Here is a 22,813-nt window from a genome sequence, read left to right on the forward strand (position 1 = left end):
CAATTTTTTCACACAGAGGGTGGTGCGTGTATGGAATGAGCTGCCAGAAGAAGTGGTGGAGCCTGGTGCAATGACTGCATTTAAAAGACATCTGGATGGGTATATGAATAGGAAGGGTTTAGAGGGATATGGGCCAAGTGCTGGCAAATGGGACTAGGTTAGGTTAGGATATCTAGGTAAAAACAATGACTGCAGATGCTGGAAACCACATTTTGGATTAGTGGTGCTGCAAGAGCACAACAGTTCAGGCAGCATCCGAGGAGCAGCAAAATCCTGCTCTGAGGTGAGGATATCTGGTCAGCATGGACGCGTTGGACCAAAGGGTCTATTTCCATGCTGTACGTATCTATTTCCCGAAACTAAATACAGAATCTCCTCTTGTTGGGTTTGTCATGTATTGCTTTAAAAATTTTCCCAGACACAGAACATTAAGTTTTCACCCTCAATGCCCCTTATATTGATTGAAACCCAGTTGATACTTGGATAGTTAAAGTCTCCTGCTATTATTACCCTCTTATTCTTACAGGCAGAAACTTTTCTACACATGTTCCTCTATCTTCCTCTCACTATTCGTGGGTCCGTAGTATACTCCTAGTACTGTGACTACTCCTTCTTTATTTCTCAGCTCAACCCATAAAATCTCACATGTTAACGTGGTTAGAATATCATCCCTTCTCACAACTGTAACTGGTTATTTAATCAATATTACTATCCCGCTCTCCTTTTTTGTCACCCACTCTATCCTGCCTGAAGAATCTCTATCCAGGGTTACTGAGCTGCCAATTATGCCCCCCCTTTGACCATGTTTTGGTTATATCAACGGCAACATATTATCATGTGTCTGTCTGTGCCCTTAGATCATTTGCCCTCATAATGCTCTTTGCACTGAAGGATAAACAGCTCAACCCAATCAATTTCCTTTGCTGCTGCTTTCTAATCCCCATTTCTTTTGTCTTTCTGAGTCATTGACGACATCATTAACTAATGTTCTATCTCCCATTTCCTGATCTGAATCTGACCCACCTAAGCACACACTTTGGTTTCCAATCCTGTACCATACCAATTTAAAACCTCACCAATGGAACCAGTAATAGCCCCTGTGAGGATACTAGTCCTAGCACCAGTCAGGTGAAACCCATTGGGCTTGTAAAGTTCACATCTTCCACAAAAATGGTCCCAATGCCTCGAATCTAAACTCCTCTGTAGTACACCATTTATCCAGCCATTCATCTGATCTATCCTTTTATTCCTGCTCTTGCTAGCATGTGGCACTGGGAGTAATCCTGAGATTATTACATTTGAGTTCCCGCATTTTAATTTATCTAACTTCCTATCTTCGGTTTTCAAGTCCTCATCCCTTTGCTTACCAATGGCATTGGTACCCATGTGTACCATGACTATTGGCTGTTCACCCTCTCGCTCCAGAATGCCCTGCAGCCGCTCTGTGACATCCTTCATCCTGGTACCAGGGAGGCAACATGCCATCCTTGATTCACATCTGCGGCCGCAAAAACACCTGTTTGTACCCCTTACTGGTGAATCTTGTATCATTACAATCCTCCAAACCTATCTAGGCCCTGTAGTAACTTAAAGCATGTTGTTTGTTTGCTCAATTACATCTGGTTGTCATATGGCTCATGTTACAGCACCCTGTGGCAGGGTTTCTCAGAGGTGACATCAATCAAGTTTCAAGGTATCTTTATATTTGCCAGTCAAACCTTAAAGCTGATTCCAGGTCTGAAACACATTGAGGATGTTTGGCTGATGTCGTATGAAAGCATCAGGCTACGTGAAAATAATATGAAACTCTGACTGTACCTCTTTTTGTGATTGCACACCAGCTGAAGATTGATAGAATAACATCCTTGCAGTTGTCAAAAGCAACTGGCTAACGCAATGAAGTGTTTAAAATGCCATATGTATATAATCAATGGCACCCTGTACCCATGAGAAACCAGCATAGAGGCAGAAGTCAATACACACTCACATACATCCTGCATATTATCATTCCAAAGAAAGTTGACATATCTCCCAAACCTTGCAAACAATCCATCTGCTATCTTATTAAATCGTTGTGTGTAGTTCAAAAAATTACATCTCTGTGCCTTTGGAGGAAGCAAAGACAAGGAAATTGAGGGCACAGTCATTGGTAATGCGCATGGGCTACAAGAGCCAGCAGGTAACAGGACTACTAGGAAATTGCAGATATCTGTGACTATATGATCCAAGCTTTTATAAACACACGCTTCAAGTGAGCCTCTGTCTATAAACACTGTCAGATGGGTGCTGCCTCTTGTGATCTTGATGCCGCTACTTCTCTCTTCTCTGCTGGCTACATACAACCTGCTCGACGGTGGGCGCTTGCTGTTGATGATGTTGATTGACTTGGGATGAGGAAGAAAACCAAATTCAGCTAAGGCATCACTCAGCATTGAGTTTTGGCCCAGTTTGGGACCTGGCAGCTTCGCTGCATTGATCATCCCTGCAGTGATGAAATCAGTGGAGGCAAGAAAGCTGCCAAAGAATGGCCACAGTTCCAGTGGCAGAGGTGCAACAAAGGGATTTGAGGTTGGCTGGGTGCTTCATGCTGGCATTGGACTCAGCTTTAGGGTGGAAGTGATCAGATCCAGGCCCATGGCTAAGACAATTAACAAGGAGGCCCATAATGTTGATCTTTTAACTTTACTTCTTTTTTTAATTTTTAGATTCTATGTCTTGGATTATTTTCTGTGTTTTTAAAATGGCACTGGACAGTCGTGACATGATATTTCACTGTACTTGTAACACAGTGATAAATGATAAATACATCAAACTAAATAAATCACTTATGATATTCCTGTGAGAGCATTTCCAACTCTATCAATAAGTCTCTCACAAACAAGAATTTTCACCTACCCAGTTTCGAAAGAAGCAACTGAGAGTGAACATACGCACAAGGAACAAGAGTCAGCCACTCGGCCATTTAAGCCTGCTCCACCATTCAATAAAATCATAGTTGATCTGAGTTTAAACTGAACTGAATTTTCATTCAGATTGGGCATTATAATCTTAAACTATTACAATAACCAGCAGACCACTCTCACCTCAGCTTCACTGCCACGTTTCTCAAATCTGGGAAATCCTATTAAATCTAAGTTGCAGTCAAATTCCATGATAGTATACAATTGAAATATGCTGACGATGGAACTGCTTAAAATTTCCCTCATTTCCCTCAATCACCAATGTTTGTGTTATCTACAAATTTTTGAACAGTTCCCATTATACACTTATTTGCAGAAGAGATATGTAAATAACAAATCAATTTTACTGTACAGAAGAGAGAACTGGTATGTTTGATAGCAAGAGTAAGAAGGCCACCTATTATTTCAAAACTAAGAGTCTAAATGGGGCAGAGGAGCATAGTTACTTAAGGGTACAGAATCACCAATCACAAAAATAAATTTTAAAAATTCAGTAATTTTAGGTATAAACATATAAACAAAACTTTGGTTTCATTCTAAATGAATTACATGCTTTTTTTAACTTATAAAGAAATTTGATCAGAATAAACTTGAACCTTAGAGTTCAATACTCAGCTACTTGCTTCATATTGAGAACAAACTTTCGAGTCACTGGGCAAGTTGCAAAATCGATTTATAAGAATACGACCACAATTGACAAGTTCCACCTATCAAGAGAAACTGGACAGGCTGACGTTTTTTCCCCAGAAAAAAGTGGCGAAGAGGTAACTTGACAATGTTTGGTACAATTGGACTAAAATAGATGGGTGGAGTCTTGTAGTTGAATCCAATGTCCTAATGGCAAGACTAGCAGTGAACAGGTCTTCTGCTAAGTACACTGGCCATGCACAATCAAGGGGGTGGCCAGTCATTTGGATATTTAGAGTTGATAGACTTGGTCAGTTGAGACATAGGGGAGGCAGGGGGTTGAGGACTCCACCATTACCCCACCATATCAGAGAGCCAAGCTTCATATTTGTATGGCAACCCAACAGATATCCATTTCCTGCCCTAGCAGATTACAATATATATCAATGATTTAGATTTGAGGACCAGTGAGGCAATAGCTTAATGGTATTATCACTAGACTGTTAACCCAAGTAATGTTCCAGGGACATAGGTTCGAATCCCACCATGGTAGATGGTGGAGTTTGAATTCAATAAATGTGTGGAATTAAAGATGACCAGGAAGCCATTGTTGATTGTTGGAAAAACCTATCTGGTTCACTCATGTCCTTCAAGAAAAGAAACTACCATCCTTACCTGGTCTGGCCTACATGTCACTCCCACATGTTGATGACTCTTAACTGACCTCTGAGCAACTAAGGATGGGCAATAAATACTAGTCTAGCCAGCAACACTCTTGTCCCTGGCTGAATATAAACAAAAACAGGAGGCTCTCTTGCAATACAGTGGTAGCATCCCTGTACCTGGACCAAGAGGCTGGGTTCAAGTCCTACCTGCTCCAGAGGAGTGTAATAACATCTCTGAACAGGTTGATGAGAAAAATAGCTAAAATAAAAACAATTTTTAAAAAAACATTAGATTTGATGACCAAGGGCTCTTGTGGTGCAATGGTAGTATCCCTGCCCCTGAATCTGATAGGTCTGCATAGATGGCCCACCTGCTCCAGAGGTATGTAATAACATCTCTGAACATGTTGATTAGAACACAGGTTAAATTTTTAAAAACATTAGATTTGATATCCAACGGGTCTTGTGGCACAGTGATAGTGTCCCTATCACTGTATCAGGAGACCTGTTCAAGTCCCATCTACTCCAGAGATGTGTCATAACAGCTCTGAACTGGTTGATTAGAAAATATGTAGATTTATTGACCAATGTTCTCTTGTGGCGTAGTGGTAGTGTCCCTACACCTGGACCGAGGGGCCCGGGTTTAAGTCCTATCTACTCCAGAGGTGTATAATTACACCTCTAAATAGATTGATTAGAAGAATAGGTTAATTTTTTAAAAATTAAATTTGATGACCAGGCCAGTAAATTGTGGTGTAGTGGGAATGTCACTGCTTTCATGGTCCAGAGGCACTGGTTGGTGCTCTAGGGACATGGGTTGAATCCAAGGTCACATTTGAATATAAAAATTAAAATATAGATTTGGCGACCAAATGTAATATCCCCAAATTTGCAGGTTGATATAAAGGTAAATGGGAATGTGTGCTATGAGTACGGTGTAAAACAGTTTCAGGAGGATTTGGACAGGTTTAGTGAGAGGGAAATAACATGGACTGATAGAGTCTATGTGGAAAAAAATTATCCACTTTAGTAGCAGTAAAAAATGTACAGAGTATTGCTTAAATGGTAAGAGGTTGAAAAGTGTAGATGTACAAGGTGTCCTTGTTGAAATTGAAAGAAAAAAATAACGAGACAAAGATTAGTGGTAAGATAGAAGATTGAGAAAGTTTTAAAACCAGTAAAAGATAACCAAAAGAATAAAGTGGGAAAAAATAAACTTTGATGGTAAACTTCTAAATACTACCTCGACAGAACAGCAAAGGTTTCTTTAAATGTATAAAAAGGAAGAGAAAAGCCAAAGCGAGAATAGGCCCCTTCGGGATGAGGCTGGAGAACTAACAACAGGGAATCAGGAAATGGTTGAGAAGTTATATAAATATATTGCATTTGTCTTCATAGTAGGAAATACCAAATACTCAATAATCAGAAGTCAGGAGTTGGGAGGAAACAAATAAAATAACTTACAAGAGAAAAATGTGCCAGGAAAACTAAAAGTCACCTGGATCTGATGAGATGTAACCTTGGATATTAAAGAAAATAATGCACTATACACTAATAGCAATCTTCCAAGAATCCTCAGATCCTACGGAAGTTCCAGAGGTTCGGAAAACTGCCAATGTAACATCTTTATTGAAAAAGGAAGGAAACTTTAAAAAATGGCAACAAAAGGCAGTTCTGTGGGCATTTGTTATTGGGAAACTGTTAAGCGTTCATTATAAAGGATGCATAATGCTCTACACCCTTCCTATTCATATATCCATCGAGATGCCTTTTAAATGTTGTAATTGTACCAGCCTCCAACACTTCTTCTGGCAGCTCATTCCACACATGCACCACCCTCTGCATGAACAGGTTGCCCGTTAAGTCCTTTTTAAATTCTTTCCCTCACACCTTAAATCTATACCCTCTAGTTTTGGACTATCCTGCCAAAAAGACATTGACTATTCATCCTATCCATGCCCCTCATGATTTTATAAATTGCTATAAGACCACCCCTCAGCCTCCAATGCTCCATGGAAAATAGGTCCAGCCAAGTCAGCCTTTCCCTATCGCTCAAACCCCCTAACCCTGGCAACATCCTTTTAAATTCTTTCTGAACCTTTTCTAGTTCCATAACATTCTTCCTATAGCAGGGAGACCAGAATTGAATGCGTATTCCAAAAGTGGCCTAACCAGTGTCGTGTACAATTGCAACATGATCTCCCAACATTCAGTGCACTCACCAAAAAAGGCAAGCCTACCAATCGCCTTCTTCACTATCCTCTCTATCTGAGACTCCACTTTCAAGGAACTATGAATGTGCACTCCAAAGTCTCTTTGCTCAATAACAGTCCCCAGGATCTCACCATTAAGTGTATAAGTCCTGCCCCCATTTGCTCTACCAAACGAATTATGCATCTTATATTTGTTTAAATGATAAAAGATAGAGGGAAACTTACAGAGAATTGGGATAAAGGGACACTTTCAGGACAGCAACCCATAAGATGTGGTATGCCACAGTGATCAATCCTTGGACAATAGTTATTTACAATACATATTAATGGATTTGATAAGGCAAGTGAATATACTGTAGCCAAGATTGTGGCTGACACAAGGTAGGTGGGAAGGCAAGGGGATGACACAAAACGTCTGCAAAGGAATATTGACAATATAACTGAGCGGGGGAAAACTTGACAAGAAGAACAGAGGAGCTGAATATTATTTAAATGGAAAAGCGTGTAGAAAACTATGGAACAGAGGGATTTGGGAATCCTCATCCATCAATCACAAAAACCTACAATCCAAATTGAACAGGTAATAGTGAAGGCAAATGGAATGATGGCCTTTGTTTCAAAGGGAATGGAATACAAAGCCAGGGAGGTTTTGCTAAAATTATTCAAGTCACTAGTCAGACCTAAGCTGGAATACTGTGAACAATTATGGGTTCTTTATCAAATGCACGATGTACTTACATTAGAGGCAGTCTAGAGAAGGTTCACTAGGCTGATATCAAAATGGAGAGACTGTTTTACGCGAAGTGGAGTCCCACCAACCAAATAAGGATTATTCATCATTCTTCTATAACTCAGAGTAACTCAAATGTCAATGTCATTCCTTACACACTACTTCAGCCATGACACCTTCTCTCTTTTTTGTCTTACAGGTACTAGTGGAATCCACAAGCTTTGCAAAGGACTGGCCTAGTGTGCCAGAAGCCACCTTCTTGACCACTGAGGAGAGTACAAATGAAGGAAGAATCAGAAGGACTATCTCCTGCAACCTCCAACAACTCAAATTCTGAGACCTCAGTGGAAATATTAGCCTTAGAAAATTTGGGAGCACGAGATGGTGAACACCATACTGCAAAAGGAAAAATGTCCCAGCCACTGGCACACAGAAAGCTGCTGGAGGACAGGCACCTGCTCAGATACGGCAGAGACAACCCAGTGATGTTGTCAGTCAGGGACTGCATCCCCAGGGAGAAAAGGAGCAGAAGATAAATATTGCCCAGGCTTCAGGAATTCAGCTACATTATGAAGTCTAAACTGCTCTGTTTGTCTGCTTAGGTGGACAGGTTAATGGATGCCAGGTCCAGAACCCACTGGAGAGGCACATAAACCTGCACACCATCACACAAGCCTTTGGTCCTCAAGACTAAAGTCTAGGCGTTAAGAGAGATGGGAAACCTGGCAGGCACTGCACATGCCTTTCCTCATATGGAGACACAATAGTAATAGCAGGCACCTGCACAGGAGGAGACTCCGGAGGTGGTAGGTATGTTTATGCATTATCCAGCTCCTTGAAACCAGACTGCTCTTGATCCTGGACAAACAGTTCACTTGCATGACCACCTTCCAATCTATACTTTACCTTAGAACCCCTACTAATTAAGGTTGACCCTTTCACAATTATCATCCCTCCTTCCCCCAGCCTATAGCTCCTAATGAATAGGTTCCTGAGTCTCTTTCCGATAGCAGCAAGCCCCCTCGTCTCCCCACCAACTCCACCACTCCTCTTAATTTTTCAGGATGAAACCCACTATTGTGGCCAATATCTTGGACCGATATTAAAGACTGCCTTTAACTACTGTGCCAGCACTCCCTGACTAATTATTGCCTCAGTGGTCTTCAATGAGGACTACACCCTTAAGTCTTTGAAATATTGCTGCCTTCATGGTGCAAGTGTTATATTAATGCAGCACACTGCCTTAATACAACATGTGTACCCTCTTGACTGATAACTGCTGACAAGGAAGGTAACTACATTAAATAAAACAAAGAACTGTGGGTGCTGAAGAGCTGAAACAAAAACAGACACTGGAGAAACTCAGCAAGTCTGGCCTCATCTGTGAAGAGAAAGCAGAGTTAATAGTTTGTATAAAATGACCCTTTTTGAGAACTGGTAGTAGCTATAAAAAATATGCTATTTACACTAATGTCATGATCCAGGAGCAGGTTGGGAAGATGAGTGGATAGGTAGAATCTGAGCCCAAAGAGAGAGAAAGAAAGTTAGGCCATGAGGAATGACTCTTAGTTAGTTAGGAGAGAAGAAAAACTGAAAATGTGAAAACTGAGTAGGTGAATATGTGTTGGATATGCCTAGTTGTTGGACTGCTACTTGTTGCTCTGATAAAAAATGTGCATATCCTGAAATTAATCCAAAAGGTTTGACAGGTTGCTGGGCAACAACTGAGCCACATTCTTAACGTAGTGCTGGAAAAGTACAGCAGGTCAGGCAGCATTCAAGGAGCAGGAGAATCAATGTTTCGGGCATAAGCCCTTCATCAGGAATGTTCTTCAGGGACCATGTGTGACTGCGTGTTCAGGATTTGAAGTCTTTTGCAACTATATCGGCATGACACAAATGGGAAAACCATGACACAGCAAGCATTTTCATTTTCCAATTAAATCACAGCTTTCTGCATACATATGCTAAGAACCTGGCCAAACCCCCTCAAAATATATTAAGAAGGCAGCCTAGACGCTAATTTTCTCTTAATTAAAAGGCAAGTGTGAGGGCTTGCATTCCGAATGCAATTTGATTGGTCAAACTACCAGTCTTGAAGAAACACACTTTATTCATGCACTGTAGTTAAAATATAATAAAAGGAAGACGACATCAGAATAAATTAACTCTATTGCAAAACAGAACAACAGGTTATTTAACTATTGAACTGCAACTCTTCCAATGTAGTAACATCCCATAAACACAAACTTTGGTAAAGGCAAATTCAGTAAAATAGATTTTCTCACATGCAATTCTCCAGTCCAGGAGGAAAAGGCACCAACATCAGAGTGTAGCAGGAAGACATGTTCTACAGCTTCCAACCCAGCAACTGCTGCAAGCTAAAATTAAAAGTCCTTGTTCTTAGGAACCTTGACTCCACCCATTCAGGCTGCCACTATTGTTCCAATATTTTAAAAAAACCTAAGGCCTCACAAGTTGTTTACTTTATTGACTTGAGAAGACTGATTGGCGCCTTTGTCTCAATCTTTCTTCATAATAAAGAAAAGGACAAAATACATCTCTTCAAGACACTGTATCATCACACACAGGCCAAAAAAAAATTAGTAATTGGTTATTTACATACTGAGATATGTCTGAATCCAAGGGTATAATAATGTAACTAGCCTAATCACTGGTGCAGCACATTAACATGTATCAGTGCAAGTCCCAAGTCTCAGCCCCATGTCTTTACCCCAATCCCCACACACCAGGCCTTGAGATAGCTCAAATAAAAGGAGCAAATCTAAACATTAGTCTGACAAGGAAGTGAAGTGAAGTAACTGACTTGATGGTGAGAAATGGAATACAAATCATGGTTCTCCAGGAAACAAATTTGAAGGGTAGCAAGGCAAGAAAAATTGACAATGAATATAAATGTTACAGCTAATGACAGAATGGGAAAAGAAACTGTAACGGAACAGTAATCATAGAAAGAAATCATAGAAACTCTGCACTGTGGAAACAGGCCATTTGGACCAACAAGTCCATATCGACCAACCGAAGAGTAACCCACCCAGACCCATTTCCTAACCCTATTGCTCCAGATTTACCCCTTACTAATATACCTACCCTACAGATCCCTGAACACTATGGGCAATTTAGCATGGCCAATTCACCTAACCTGTATACCTTTGGATTGTGGGAGGAAACCAGAGTACCCGGAGGAAACACACAGGGAGAATGTGCAAACTCCACACCTGAGTCGCCAGAGGCTGGAAATGAACCCAACTCCCTGACCTGTGAGGCAGCAATGTTACGCACTGAACCACCATGACGTTCATCAAAGTGAAGGTGTGAAGATAATAGATGCAGACTTTGGAGAAAGTGAGTAGTTTCATGTGCTTGGTCAGGACTTGGAGATGCTGGTGTTGGACTGGGGTGTACAACACACACACACACACACACACACACAGACACAAAGACCCACATGCAACATATACATATACGTTTGTGAGGTGAATTTGTACTTGCAGAGTTACATTATACTTTGCTCAAAAACTGCATGAATTCATGGAAAACCCTGTTACCTCACTTTTTAGATTAGAATCAATCTAAACATCATGCCATAGACACAGAACACAGGGGGTTAACACCTTCAACATATTGTCCAGCTAACAGCAATTGTTACAGTTAACCTGAGAATACAACTTTTAAAAAAGTTTTGTGATTTACACGTGAAAGAAGTGAAACTATCATGGTATTCGAACAGATGAAAGACTCAATCGACAATCAAGGTATTTTTCAATGTATAATTTCAGTTACATCACATTGTAAACTTTTTCTATAAATTCTGTGCCTTACAATTATGTCCTCCAAACCACCTGATGAAGGAGTGGCGCTCCAAAAGCTAGTGTGCTTCCAATTAAACCTGGTGTTGTGTGATTTTTTTAACCATGTACTTGGTGTCAGTGCTGGTGAAAGATAGAAGCGAGGAAATAGAAATTAAGCAAATTTTGCTTTAGTTAGAGTACTGGAAAAAGTATTGTGGAGTGTTATGTAATCAAGAAGGGATTGAAATGGCATGGCCATCTGCTGTCAAGATTCAGAGAGACTGAGAGCAAGGAAATGTGGTGAGGTCAGTAAAGAATGGCAAGAAATGGAACTGGAAGGCTTAAGGCCAGATGGAAAGGTGTGATGGTGACAGACATGAAAACTCAATACTGTTTCCCAGTGTGGTTAGTAACAGCATTAATCATCTAAACTGAGTGATACAATTCTGAACAAACTTACAGCAATAACTCAAGATTAAGATTTAAAGGATTAAAAAAAAATCACTCACAGTGTGTGATATCAGGAGGTCCATAAGGGTCATTTATGTAAACAGTAGCAGGTTTTGCAACCTTAAGATATACCACATCTGCTGTGTGTTTCAGCACCGCTACAGCTTCTTCATGTGCTATTTCTTCTAAGCTGTAGTTATTTACCTTTAAAGGAGAGGTTCAGTGTTGAAATTGAATTACCTTCTTAATTGTATTTATTGGTTGGTGTGCTGCATTTTATGAGAATATATAATTAAGCTGCATAAAATTCCTTCCTGAATTTGCATGCCATGCAAAGCAGTAAATATCAGTTTCATGTTCACAACATAAGAATTCAACTTTCTTTGAAAGGAAATTCTCAAGTAACACCAATATCTGGGACTCTACTTCAGCAGACGAGTCAACAGTCTAACATGTTAGCTAGGGATTTATGACCTATCGGAGTGAAATGACAGGGAATCATTCCCAGCACCTACATGCCCCCATCCTCACTGCATTTTACCTAAACAGGAAGGAGTCAGGCAACTCACCCACCTTTTGGCCAATCAAGACCCTCAAGTGGTCAATTAGTGGAAAATTAAGAGTGTCTTATGAAGGCCTCTAGAATTTTACCTGGGCTGAAGAGGTTAGCACCAAGTGGAGCCCAGTAATTTTCATTGCTCAGGCTGGCAGCTGGGAAGAGGGTGGGTACCTCTTTTAAGGGCCGAATTTACCCACCAGAGGCCCCACAATTTCTTCCCACACCTGTGTTTTCTCTCTGCTCTGCCCAACAAAATCCAAAAGCTTGCCATCATTTCTAGCCTTGCCAGCCTGGGTTGCATTTGGTGCCATTGACAATAACCACAGGGACTGGATGCAGACTAACAGTGGTCATTGCTACCAGGCACTGCTGAGACCAGAGAACTGCCACATGGGTATTGGGTAGTTATGGGTAGGTCAATTAATGAATGAAGGAAAATTTTTGTACAAGATACTGAAAGAATGTCAACAACCATGGAATCCTACTCGAATCTTGAATATCAAGGTCACTAAGGTAGGTCCTGTAATCGTGCCTCACATTGAAGGTATAGGTTCCTGCTGCTGCTTTAACTGGGAAACATTTTGTGATGTTCTGAGGAAGTTAAAGTAGCTGGGTAAATAAGAGTCATTTTTCTCCTGAATGGGAGTTTGGACCTTTACCAGAGGATGGAACCTATTTTGGAGAAAAAAAATCCAGTCTTCAATGGTCTACTAATCTTGTTAGTTTTGCAACCCTAAATGCAAAATGCCTTCTTACATCTTACTTGTTGTATCCTACCTAATTGTGCACAAAACTCTAAAATCAGAAATTGCTGGAGAAACAGAGGTAATGTTTTGAGTCCAGTGACCCAGAATTATTCTGAAGGAGGGTCCCTGAGCTCAAAATGTTAACTCCACTTTCTCTCCCTAGATGCTGCCTGATCTGCTGAGTTTCTCCAGCAATTTTTGTTCTTGTCTCAGATTTCCAGCATCTGCAGTTCTTTGATTTATTTTATTCAAAATGTAATGATGTTCTTCAAAAAGATAAGATTCCTTACCATAAGCAGTCGATCCCCAATTTGTAATGTTCCATCTCTCTGTGCAGCTCCTCCATCAATTATTTTTGTAACATATATACTATTATCTCCTGGAATATGTTGATTACCCACACCGCCAGCAATACTGAATCCCAATCCTACAAAATAAAAAAAGATACCATTTAGAAAATACAATTCATGCAATTTTTAGTTTTCCATCAAGTTTTACTATAAATTTCTTATATCTCAGAGAGACATGACATTTGCACTAGTTTCTATTTGCATTTTGTATCTTAATAATGCTATTTTATGTCTACACCATGATTCAGCTCTAGATTCTCATATTCTTTATAGCTTTGTTTACATTTGACTGTGGACCAACCAGGGTTAACCAATGAAGAATACCAATAACTGAACAAACAACAGAACAATTAACACTACAAAGCTCATTTAAAATTGTCAGGATCAAGCCTTTGGATAGTTATAGCAATAAAGCAATGCTATTGATAATTATTATATCAACACTTTTCCTTGAGATGTTTTCACAAATGACTAAACTTTCAGACTAGTTTAGTTATTTTGTTGAATATATTACATCACCTAAAATATATCCTTTAACTTGTCCTTTTTTCCCCAAAATACTTCACCATCTTCTAAAAGTACATTTAAAATGGAATTCGAAAAGGGGACTGCAAGCTCCTTCAGTAATAGCTGAGTGAAATAACCATCAGAAATACAAAGGGTATGGTGAAGTCTATAAGCCTGAGGAATTGTTGCAATAATGTGGGTTGGAAAAATTTGAGGATGAGGATTTGAAACTAAATGTGCTGCAAGAAAGGAAGCTAATGTCAGCCAGTGGTGCTAAAGGCAATGGATAAATAATACTCAGTACAAAGCATAATTTGAATTTTGCACTTTGGACAAGTGAAAGTTTAAGAAGAGTTGAGGAAGGAATACTGTTGAGCAAGACGCAAAGTCTAGAGGGGAAGAAAGTTGCAAAACATTTTGCAGCAGTAATTATAACTGGGATAGGAACACAGATGATATGCTGTGGTGATTGAAGGTATTAACCTTTGATGAAGGCTAGAAAATTAAATATCTAAAAATTATTATTTTCATCTTCCTATTTCAAAATCGGTGTTTTTATAAAAGCTACACCAAATACAAATCCACAAACAGGACTGCCCGGGCAAACCTATTGTTTCTGCCTGCTCCTGCCCCAGGGAACTCATCTCTTCCTACCTTGACTCAGTCTTTTCATCCCTGGTCCAATCCTTGCCTATTTACATGCACAATTACTCTGATGTTTTATCCCACTTTTGGCATTTCCAGTTTGCAGGCACCAGCTGCCTCCTTTTTTACCATGGACATGCAATCCCTTTGCACGTTCAACCCCCATCAGGATGGTCTCAAGGCTCTCCGCTTCTGCTTGGCCAAGCATGTCCTCACCCTGACAAGCTTCTATTTTAATTCCACTCATTTTCTTCAGGTCAGAGGTGTGGGCATGGATACATGCAAGGACCCTAATTATGCCTGTCTCTTCATGGGGAACGTGGAACATTCCCTGTTTCAATCTTATTCTGGCCCCCACCCACAACTCTTCCTCCGATACCATGGGTGCTGCTTCTCTCTCTCGTTCTGAATTAGAAAGGTTAATTGATTTTGTTCCAATTTCCATTCCTCCCTCACATTCGCCTGGTCTACCTCTGACTCCATCCTTCCCTTCCTCGATATCTCTGTTTCCATTTCTAGTGATAGTCTAGCCACTATTATCCACTATAAATCCACTGACTATACATCCGCACACCTTGCTTGCTGTAAAGTCTCCATTCCATTCTCCCAGTTTTTCCACCTCCATCACGTGTTCTGATGAGGCCAACTTCGACAAGAGCCTCCAAAATGCCCACCTTCTTCCTTAACTGAGGATTCCCCAGCACCGTTCTTGACATGGTTCTGAACTGAGTCCAACACATCTCCTGCATTTCCACCCTCACCCCCTCTCTTCCCAACAGAGATCAGGTTCACCTTGTCCTTACTTACCATCCAATAGCATCCACATCCAGAAGTTCATCAGCCACCACTTCTGCCACCTCCAGATAGGTGTCACCATCAGACACATGTTCCCCTCCTCTCCTTGTCTGCCTTCCACAGGGACTGTTCCTCCAGGACATCCTGGTCCACTTCTCCTTCACTCCCAACAACCCTGACAGCCCCACAGCACCTTCCCCTGCAAGAACCAAGGTGTAACACCTACCCACTTACCTCCCCCTCCTCAATATTTAAGGGGCCAAACATATCTTCCATGTGAACCTGCACTTCACACAATCTAGTCTACTGCATTCATTGCTCACAATGTAGTCTCCCCTAACTTGGGGAAACAAAGTGTAGACTGCTTTGCAGAACATCTACACTCAGCCCACAAAAAAGTCTGAGCTTCCAGTTGCCTGCCACTTTAAAACACCAGTCTGTTCCCTGGCTAACATCTCTGTCTCGGGCTTGCTGTGGTGCTCCAGCAAAGCTCAGTGCAAGCTGCAAGACCAACACCTCATTTTCCTCTTGGGGATCTTGCAGCACTCAGGTCTCAATATCGAGTTCAATAATTTTAGGGTCTGAACCACATATCCTAGCACCGAATCCCTCACACCAGACCTTATCATAATCTGCCATTACGTGCCATCTATTGTTAGCCACTAATAATTTCCATTAACAGCTATTCATTCTCCTAGCCAGATTTCTGTTTTGTTTATGGCTAATACAAAAGACTATTTTCATGTTAATTATTCATGCAGAACTTACATATCAATTAGTAAAGGTCTGAAGAATTTTAAGTGATTTTCAGATTGCAATAACAAGAGGTTTTCATGTTTTTCTCCTTTAATATCTTTTTTTAAAAAGGGAGTAAACTAACTAATGGGCTAAAAGTTATGGCTATCTAATTTCACAGCTATTTGCCATTATTAAAAATAGTAGCTCTATGGTATAGGAAACATTGAGGTTGTGATTTAGCATGAATAACATTGTGGTTAAGACAGGCATAGAGTCATACAGCACAGAAACAGTCCAACTTATACATGCCAACCGAGCTTCCCGAAATAAACTAGTCCCATTTGCCTGCATTTGGCCCATATCCCTCTAAATCTTTCCTATAGACATTCCTGTCAAAATGTCTTTCAAATTTTGTAAATGTACCTGCATCTGCTACTTCCTTTGGCAATTCATTCCACAAACGAACAACCTTCTGAATGAAAAGGTCGCCCTTCAGGTCCCTTTTAAATCTTTTCACTCTCACGTTAAAAATATGCCTCCTAGGTTTGAACTGCCCCACCCAAGGAAAAGACCTTTGATAGTCATCTCTCATGATTTTATAAACCGTTACATGATCATCCTGATAAAAGTTGTACTGCTGTAATGTGCATTTCATTAACGCAAATTCACTGTATCGTGAATGACAAATTGGAGACATTGTTTCTAAAGACCGAGCTTTTAAAATATGTGTTGATTGTAACGCGATTATATTGCCAACATTATAAGTGCTTTTCTAAAGCACAATTTGTCTACAACACTGGGTTGCTCAAGAACACAACCATTGCGTTATAGAAGTACTCCCTGTATATGAGGAAAAACTGGATCAACTGGGCTTGTACTCACTGGAATTTAGAAGAATAAGAGGGGATCCCATAGAAACATATAAAATGCTGATGGGACTAGACAGGCTTGATGCAGGAAGAATGTTCCCAATGTCGGGGAAGTCCAGAAATAAGGGTCACAGTCTAAGAATAACAGATAAGCTTTCAGGACTGAGATGCGGAAGAATTTCTTAACTCAGAGAGTTGTGAATCTGTGGAATTCTCTCCCACAGGAAGCTGTAAGGTCCAGTTCGTTAGATGTATTCAAGTTGGAGCTGGACATGGACCTTACAACTGAAGGGATCAAGTGGTATGGAGAGAAAGCAGGAATGGGATACTGAGATTGCACAATCAGCCATAATGATATTGACTGGTGGTGCAGGTTTGAAGGGCTGAATGGTCTATTCCTGCACTTATTTTCTATGTTTCTATGTTCATCCCTCAATTTCTACACTCCATAAAAAAGTCCTAGTCTATCCAGATAAAACCCTCCAATCCCAGCAACATCCTGGTAAATCTTTTCTGAATCATCTCCAGTTTAACAATATCCTTGTTGTTGTAGGGTAACCAGAACTGTACGCAATATTCATCAATGTCCTGTACAACCTCAATATGACCCTCCAACTCCTATACTCAACAGTCTGAACAATGAAGGCAAATGTGCTAAACAGATTCTTAACCACCCTGTCTACCTTTGACCCAACTCTCGAAGAACTGTGTTCCTGAATCACTTGATCTCTCTGTTCGACTACACTATCCAGGGCCCTACCATTAACTCTACAAGAAACTACCCTTGATTGTTTTACCAAAATGCGAAACTTTGCATTTATCTAAAGTAAACTCTACCTGCCACTCCTCAGCCCATTGGCCTAATTGATCAAGATACCTTTGTAATCTTAGATAACCTTCATCCACAAAATTATTATCTATGCCTCCTAAAATCTCATTCAAAACATTTGTATAAAAGAAAAACAAAAGCTGACCCCACATCGATCCGTGCGGAACACCGATGGTCACAATCCCCCCCCCACCCCCACCCAGTCCAAAAAGCAACCTTCCATCACCACCACCCTCTGTCTCCTACCATTAAGCCAATTTTGTATCCAAATGGCAAACTCTCCCTGAATACCATGTGATCTAACTTTACTAATTAGTCTACCATGAAGATCCTTGTCAAAGGATTTACTAATGTCCATACAGACAACATCTGTCACTCTACCCTCCTCAATCTTTTTGGTTACATACTCAAAAAACTCATTCAAGTTTGTGAGACCATCTGAACTGGAAAAAATAACTTTCAGTAGTCCAAGTCGATAGGCTAGAAATGATCCTAGAGATCAGTGAATTGTGTTTGTGTGTCTTGGGCAGAGGCAGCAACAGAGAATCATATCTGGCAAGTGTGCAGAAACTCACCAAAAGGAAGCACTTTCAACACTCGTGGATGTAGTAAAAAATCTTATAGATCAATACTTCGCACTATGGTTGTGTCAACATAAAATATATTCATAGAAGAAAATGTACAATCTTTTTGTTGTTAATGATAAAATATTTCCAAATTATGAAACAGCTTTAATTTTTATTTTTGCTTCTGTAATAAATATATGGTCTCTAGTGAAAAAATATATTAACATTCCCTGATGAAAATTTACCAGGACATCAACATTAAAGAACTGCAAAATATTTACGCCTAACCATTAAATCAGAGAGTCTTTGAGATGCAACCAGAAATTTCAGCATAACTCTGAATGCAGTACAACCACCTGATGAAGGAGCAGCACTCCGAAAGCTAGTGTCTCCAAAAAAACCTGTTGGACTGTAACATGGTGTTGTGTGATTTTAAACTTTGTTCGCCCCAAACACCGGCTCCTCCATCTCTGAATAAAGTGTAATTGCTGTCGAGTACAGAGTTGAAAAATCAACTCACGTGAACAAAAGAACCAGATTTGTAAAGATTAAATTAAATAACTTTCAAACATGTTGAAAGTTAAATTGAATCTGTTGGCAATATCAGCAGGTACATATTTATTAGAAATTATATGATACGTTATCTATAATTACTAATTACTATATGCCTGACCCATAATTAGTAATATCTATCCTTTCTGCAATCCCAATCACTATGGAAATTTCAGCCAATACGGATGATCCTCTATCTGGGTAGGACACTCTGAGCACATCTGGACCTGTTAGATACATCTGGTGTTGCAAGACCAAGAGACTCTACTGCACAGTAAGCTTCCGCAACCGCAAATGCAAACCCTGTATTGCACTTAGACGTACAAGTTGGGCAATGAAGAAGAATACAATTAGAGGGATTATAGGTGGCATGGGTGATACTGCATTTTAAATAGCATCTCATATCTGAATATGTGCATTTTCACCTGTTTCACTTCACCTGTTTGATAGTCATTTTTTGCTGTAGGACTAGGTCACTTGGAGACCATGTCAGAGTTAAACTATGTCTTCACCCACCCCAAGGAGAATTGATCTTATAACAGCATGCATTGGTCATCTCTGAGAAGCATTTTAGATGGCTATATGTTTCACATATCCTTCAATCTTTATATTAATGACTGCAGCTAAGACTTAGTACTTTTTTGCCGAGATTACTGATTGAAAAAATATTGGGAAAGTATTCTATTAGGTCATTGCCACTAATCGTGTTTGACATTTATGGTCAATTTGTATTCAGAAGAACAGTCGATAGACTCAAAATATTAACTCTTTTCTCTCCACAGGGTTTCTGCAGCCTTTTTTTTGTTAAAGGTGAAAAAAATACTGGGGCTGGTCAACTTAAATTATTAACATTTTTCCTGTTTGCCAATTTGTTGCATATTTTATATATAGATCTATGAAGAAATGACAGTAGTTTCAATGTGTGCTGCAGTTTTACTCACAATGTTTTAATTGCCTGCTACATGCTTCTTCTGTATCCACCGAGTCCATGCCCAGGCTTAGCAGTCAAGCGTAGTGAGAATGAAATCGTTCATGAGTAACAAAACTAGTAAGCAGGTACAGCAGATAATAAAGAAAGCTAATGGAATGTTGGCTAATATAGCTCAATGAATAGAATATAAAGGTAAGGAAGTATTGTTACAACTAAACAAGGCATGGGTGAGACTGCACCTGGAGTATTATGCATAGGTTTGGTCCCCTTATTTGAAGAAAGATGCAGTGACATTGGAGACAATTCAGAGGAGGTTCACTAGATTGATCCCAGAGATGAGGAGTTTGTCAAATGAAGAAAGATTGAACAGCTTATGCCTATACTCTCTGGAATTTAGAAGAATGAGGGGAGATCAAATTGAGGTATTCAAGAAGATAACAAGTGTAGATAAAAAAGATATAGAGCAAATGATTCCTCTTGTGAGCCATTCCAGGATGAAAGGTCATTGTCTTAGTATTAGGAGTAGCAAATTAAAAACAGTTGAGGAGAAGCTACATCTCCCAACTGGTTGTGAATCTGTGAAATTCACTACCCCAAAGTGCAGTGGATGCTGGGAGAGGGAGTAAATTTAAGGAGGAGTTAGACAGATTTTTAACTGGTAATGGGTTGAAGGGTTATGGGGAGAAGGCAGGAAAATGGGAGTAAGGAGCATACAGCCATGACTGAATGGTGGAGCAGACTCGATGGGCCAAATGGCTTAATTCTGCTCCTATATCTTATGAATAGAAAAGACATCAATCAAATATTGAATAACTGAACAGTATAAAAAGAACAAGTTTGCAATTGCCAGTTTATCTAACTATCGTTATAAGTCATGGTTTGGCGATGCCAGTGTTGGACTAGGGTGCACAAAGTTAAAAATCACACAACACCAGGTTATAGTCCAACAGGTTTAATTAGAAGCAGTAGCTTTCAGAGCACTGCTCCTTCATCAGGTGGTTGTCAGCAGTGCTCCGAACGCTAGCGCATCCAATTAAACCTGTTAGAATATAACCTGGTGTTGTGTGATTTTTGTCGACTTGTCATACAAACTGCTATGTGACTTATTATATTTGCTACCACAAGAAAAAGAAATATAGAAATAAGCAGTCAGGTTTGATAGTACATACTGGATTGTAATTGATTGACATCCCACAAGATTTGTAATAACATAAATGTGCTTTATAAATGTTATTCCAATTTTGTTTGTTTTTTTCACATCAAATACTGTTTAATATTGTCACATATTGTCACATATTCAATACCTACATTATGATAGAGATTTAAAATATTAGCATTTGGGAACTTAGTTCTAAAGTATGGATTTTGGATTTCAGTTCTGTGATGATGACTTGTTTTTTTAAAAGTCAGAAATCTATTTTCAGTATTTCTAATAATACTTCTAAGAAATCATTTGACTTGTAAATGTCAAGACAAGCTACCTTCTGTGATTATGATCGAAAATGAAAGCTGGAGAAGTGCACATACAGGTTCAGTACTTGACTTAAAATGAGCTATACCAATAGCAGAGCTGTTAGTTGTTCATGTTTATTCTCCTTGGAGCAGAGAAGATTAAGAAGTAACCATATTAAGGTGTTCAAAATTACAAGAACAAGTTTGACAAGGTTAAGGAGGACATTTTGTTTCCACTAACTGGCATGTCAGTAACTAGGGATCACAATTTCAAGACTGTCAACGAGAGAGTTAGGAGTGAGATGAGTAGAAACTTCTTTACTCAGAGCTGTTAGAATTTGGAATGCTCTACCTGGGAGAGTGATGGGGACAGAGTCCCTTAAGGTTTCAAAAGAGAGCTTGGATATATATTTGAAAATGATGAATTCTGACAGCGATGGAGGTAGGGCTGAAAAGTGGGACTAGTTTGGTAGTTCTTTCAGGAGCCAGAACAAACACAATGGGTCGAATGGCCTCCTTCTTTACTACAAAATTCTGTTATTCTATGATAAAGCAGGAAAGTAGAGTTGAAGATTATCAGTTCAGCTATGATATCCTGATGAGCTGAATGGCCGATATTTGCTCTTACATCTTATGGTGGGATATTCTGCCTGAAACTTGCCAAGATTGACACTTAGTTAAAATTCAGTTCAGTAACGCAGACAGGTTCATATTTGACATAGCTAAAGATAGACACCTTGTGGGGAACAATCTTTTCAATAGGCTTGAAGACCCGACTGGGGCACACAAATTACATAATTGATGACACTGACTCCAAACATTGGTATCCTTCTTTATTTACTGGACTTAGAGAGACTGAGGAGCATGGTCATATACCTCATGTTGATACATCAATTTCACTAGTTTTACTATAGTTGAGATAGTTGCCCTTTACAATCCATACCAAAATATCACAGGAACTGAAATATCTCGAAGCATATTGTTATTTGACAAATTGTTTCAAGGGTATCAAATCTAACCTTTACACAATACAAAAATGGCAGTGACCTTAGGGCAGTCATCAGAGCTAGGACTGAAGACAGGCATCTTCTTCCTCCAATCTAAGAAAGATTACCATATTTTCATGATTCCACAGCCTTGAAAAAGCTTGAAATGTGTTGAAACTGTCCTCAGATATCACTGGCAGACCAAATACCTTACAGCTTTTAGTACTCATGAAGGGGTATTTCAGCACCACAGAATTTGCTATGGATTAAGTTCAGCACTATTGCATTCTAGAAGATTGGGTTTTTTTCAGTTTTTCTGAGAGTTTGAGGGGACAGTCAACACTGACAATTTTGGTACAATGAAAAATTGAGCAGCGTTTACAATGGTGTTTACTAGAACCACACAACGTAAATTGATGCTTAACAAGGACAAATGCTCTTTCACAGACCCAAAACCGTACTTTGTGGGAACAGCTGGACTAAAGCCTACATATCAATCACAAAGGCATTCACGCATTTCCAATCCTATCCAGCATGAAAGAATTCGAACAGTTGCTCAGTTCTGTAAATGTTTATCACAAATCTGTTTACATTGGCTGGCAGAAATCACCCAGCCTCTATGGAAGCTATTGCAGAAAGATGTGCAATGGAAATTGACAACTGTATAGCAAAGAGTGTTTGGCACTTTATAGGCAAACGTAGCATCTGCTTCAGTCCTTACATATTTCATTCCATATGATGAAATTCATGTTACATTAACTGGGCCAAGAAAAGTTACTGGAGCGTAGTCTTGCAGTAAATTGAGGGAACGAAATGACCAGTCACATATGC

The 22,813-nt window shown here is 39.7% G+C and overlaps 1 protein-coding gene across 13 annotated transcripts in view; it reads right to left on the reverse strand.

Moving 5' to 3' along the window:
- The window catches only part of LOC140481473 (disks large homolog 2-like), a 956,164-nt gene that overhangs the window by 463,716 nt on the left and 469,635 nt on the right, over nucleotides 1–22,813 (reverse strand). For all 13 annotated transcript variants that reach the window (XM_072577706.1, XM_072577705.1, XM_072577704.1 and 10 more), the window contains 2 exons: nucleotides 13,053–13,189; nucleotides 11,517–11,661 (listed from right to left, as the gene is read on the reverse strand). In XM_072577706.1, the coding sequence (XP_072433807.1) occupies nucleotides 11,517–11,661; nucleotides 13,053–13,189 (282 nt within the window). The remainder of the gene's footprint in view (nucleotides 1–11,516; nucleotides 11,662–13,052; nucleotides 13,190–22,813) is intronic.

The sequence above is a fragment of the Chiloscyllium punctatum genome, chromosome 9 (genome assembly GCF_047496795.1).
Source record: "Chiloscyllium punctatum isolate Juve2018m chromosome 9, sChiPun1.3, whole genome shotgun sequence".
In the NCBI taxonomy this organism is placed as follows: domain Eukaryota; kingdom Metazoa; phylum Chordata; class Chondrichthyes; order Orectolobiformes; family Hemiscylliidae; genus Chiloscyllium; species Chiloscyllium punctatum.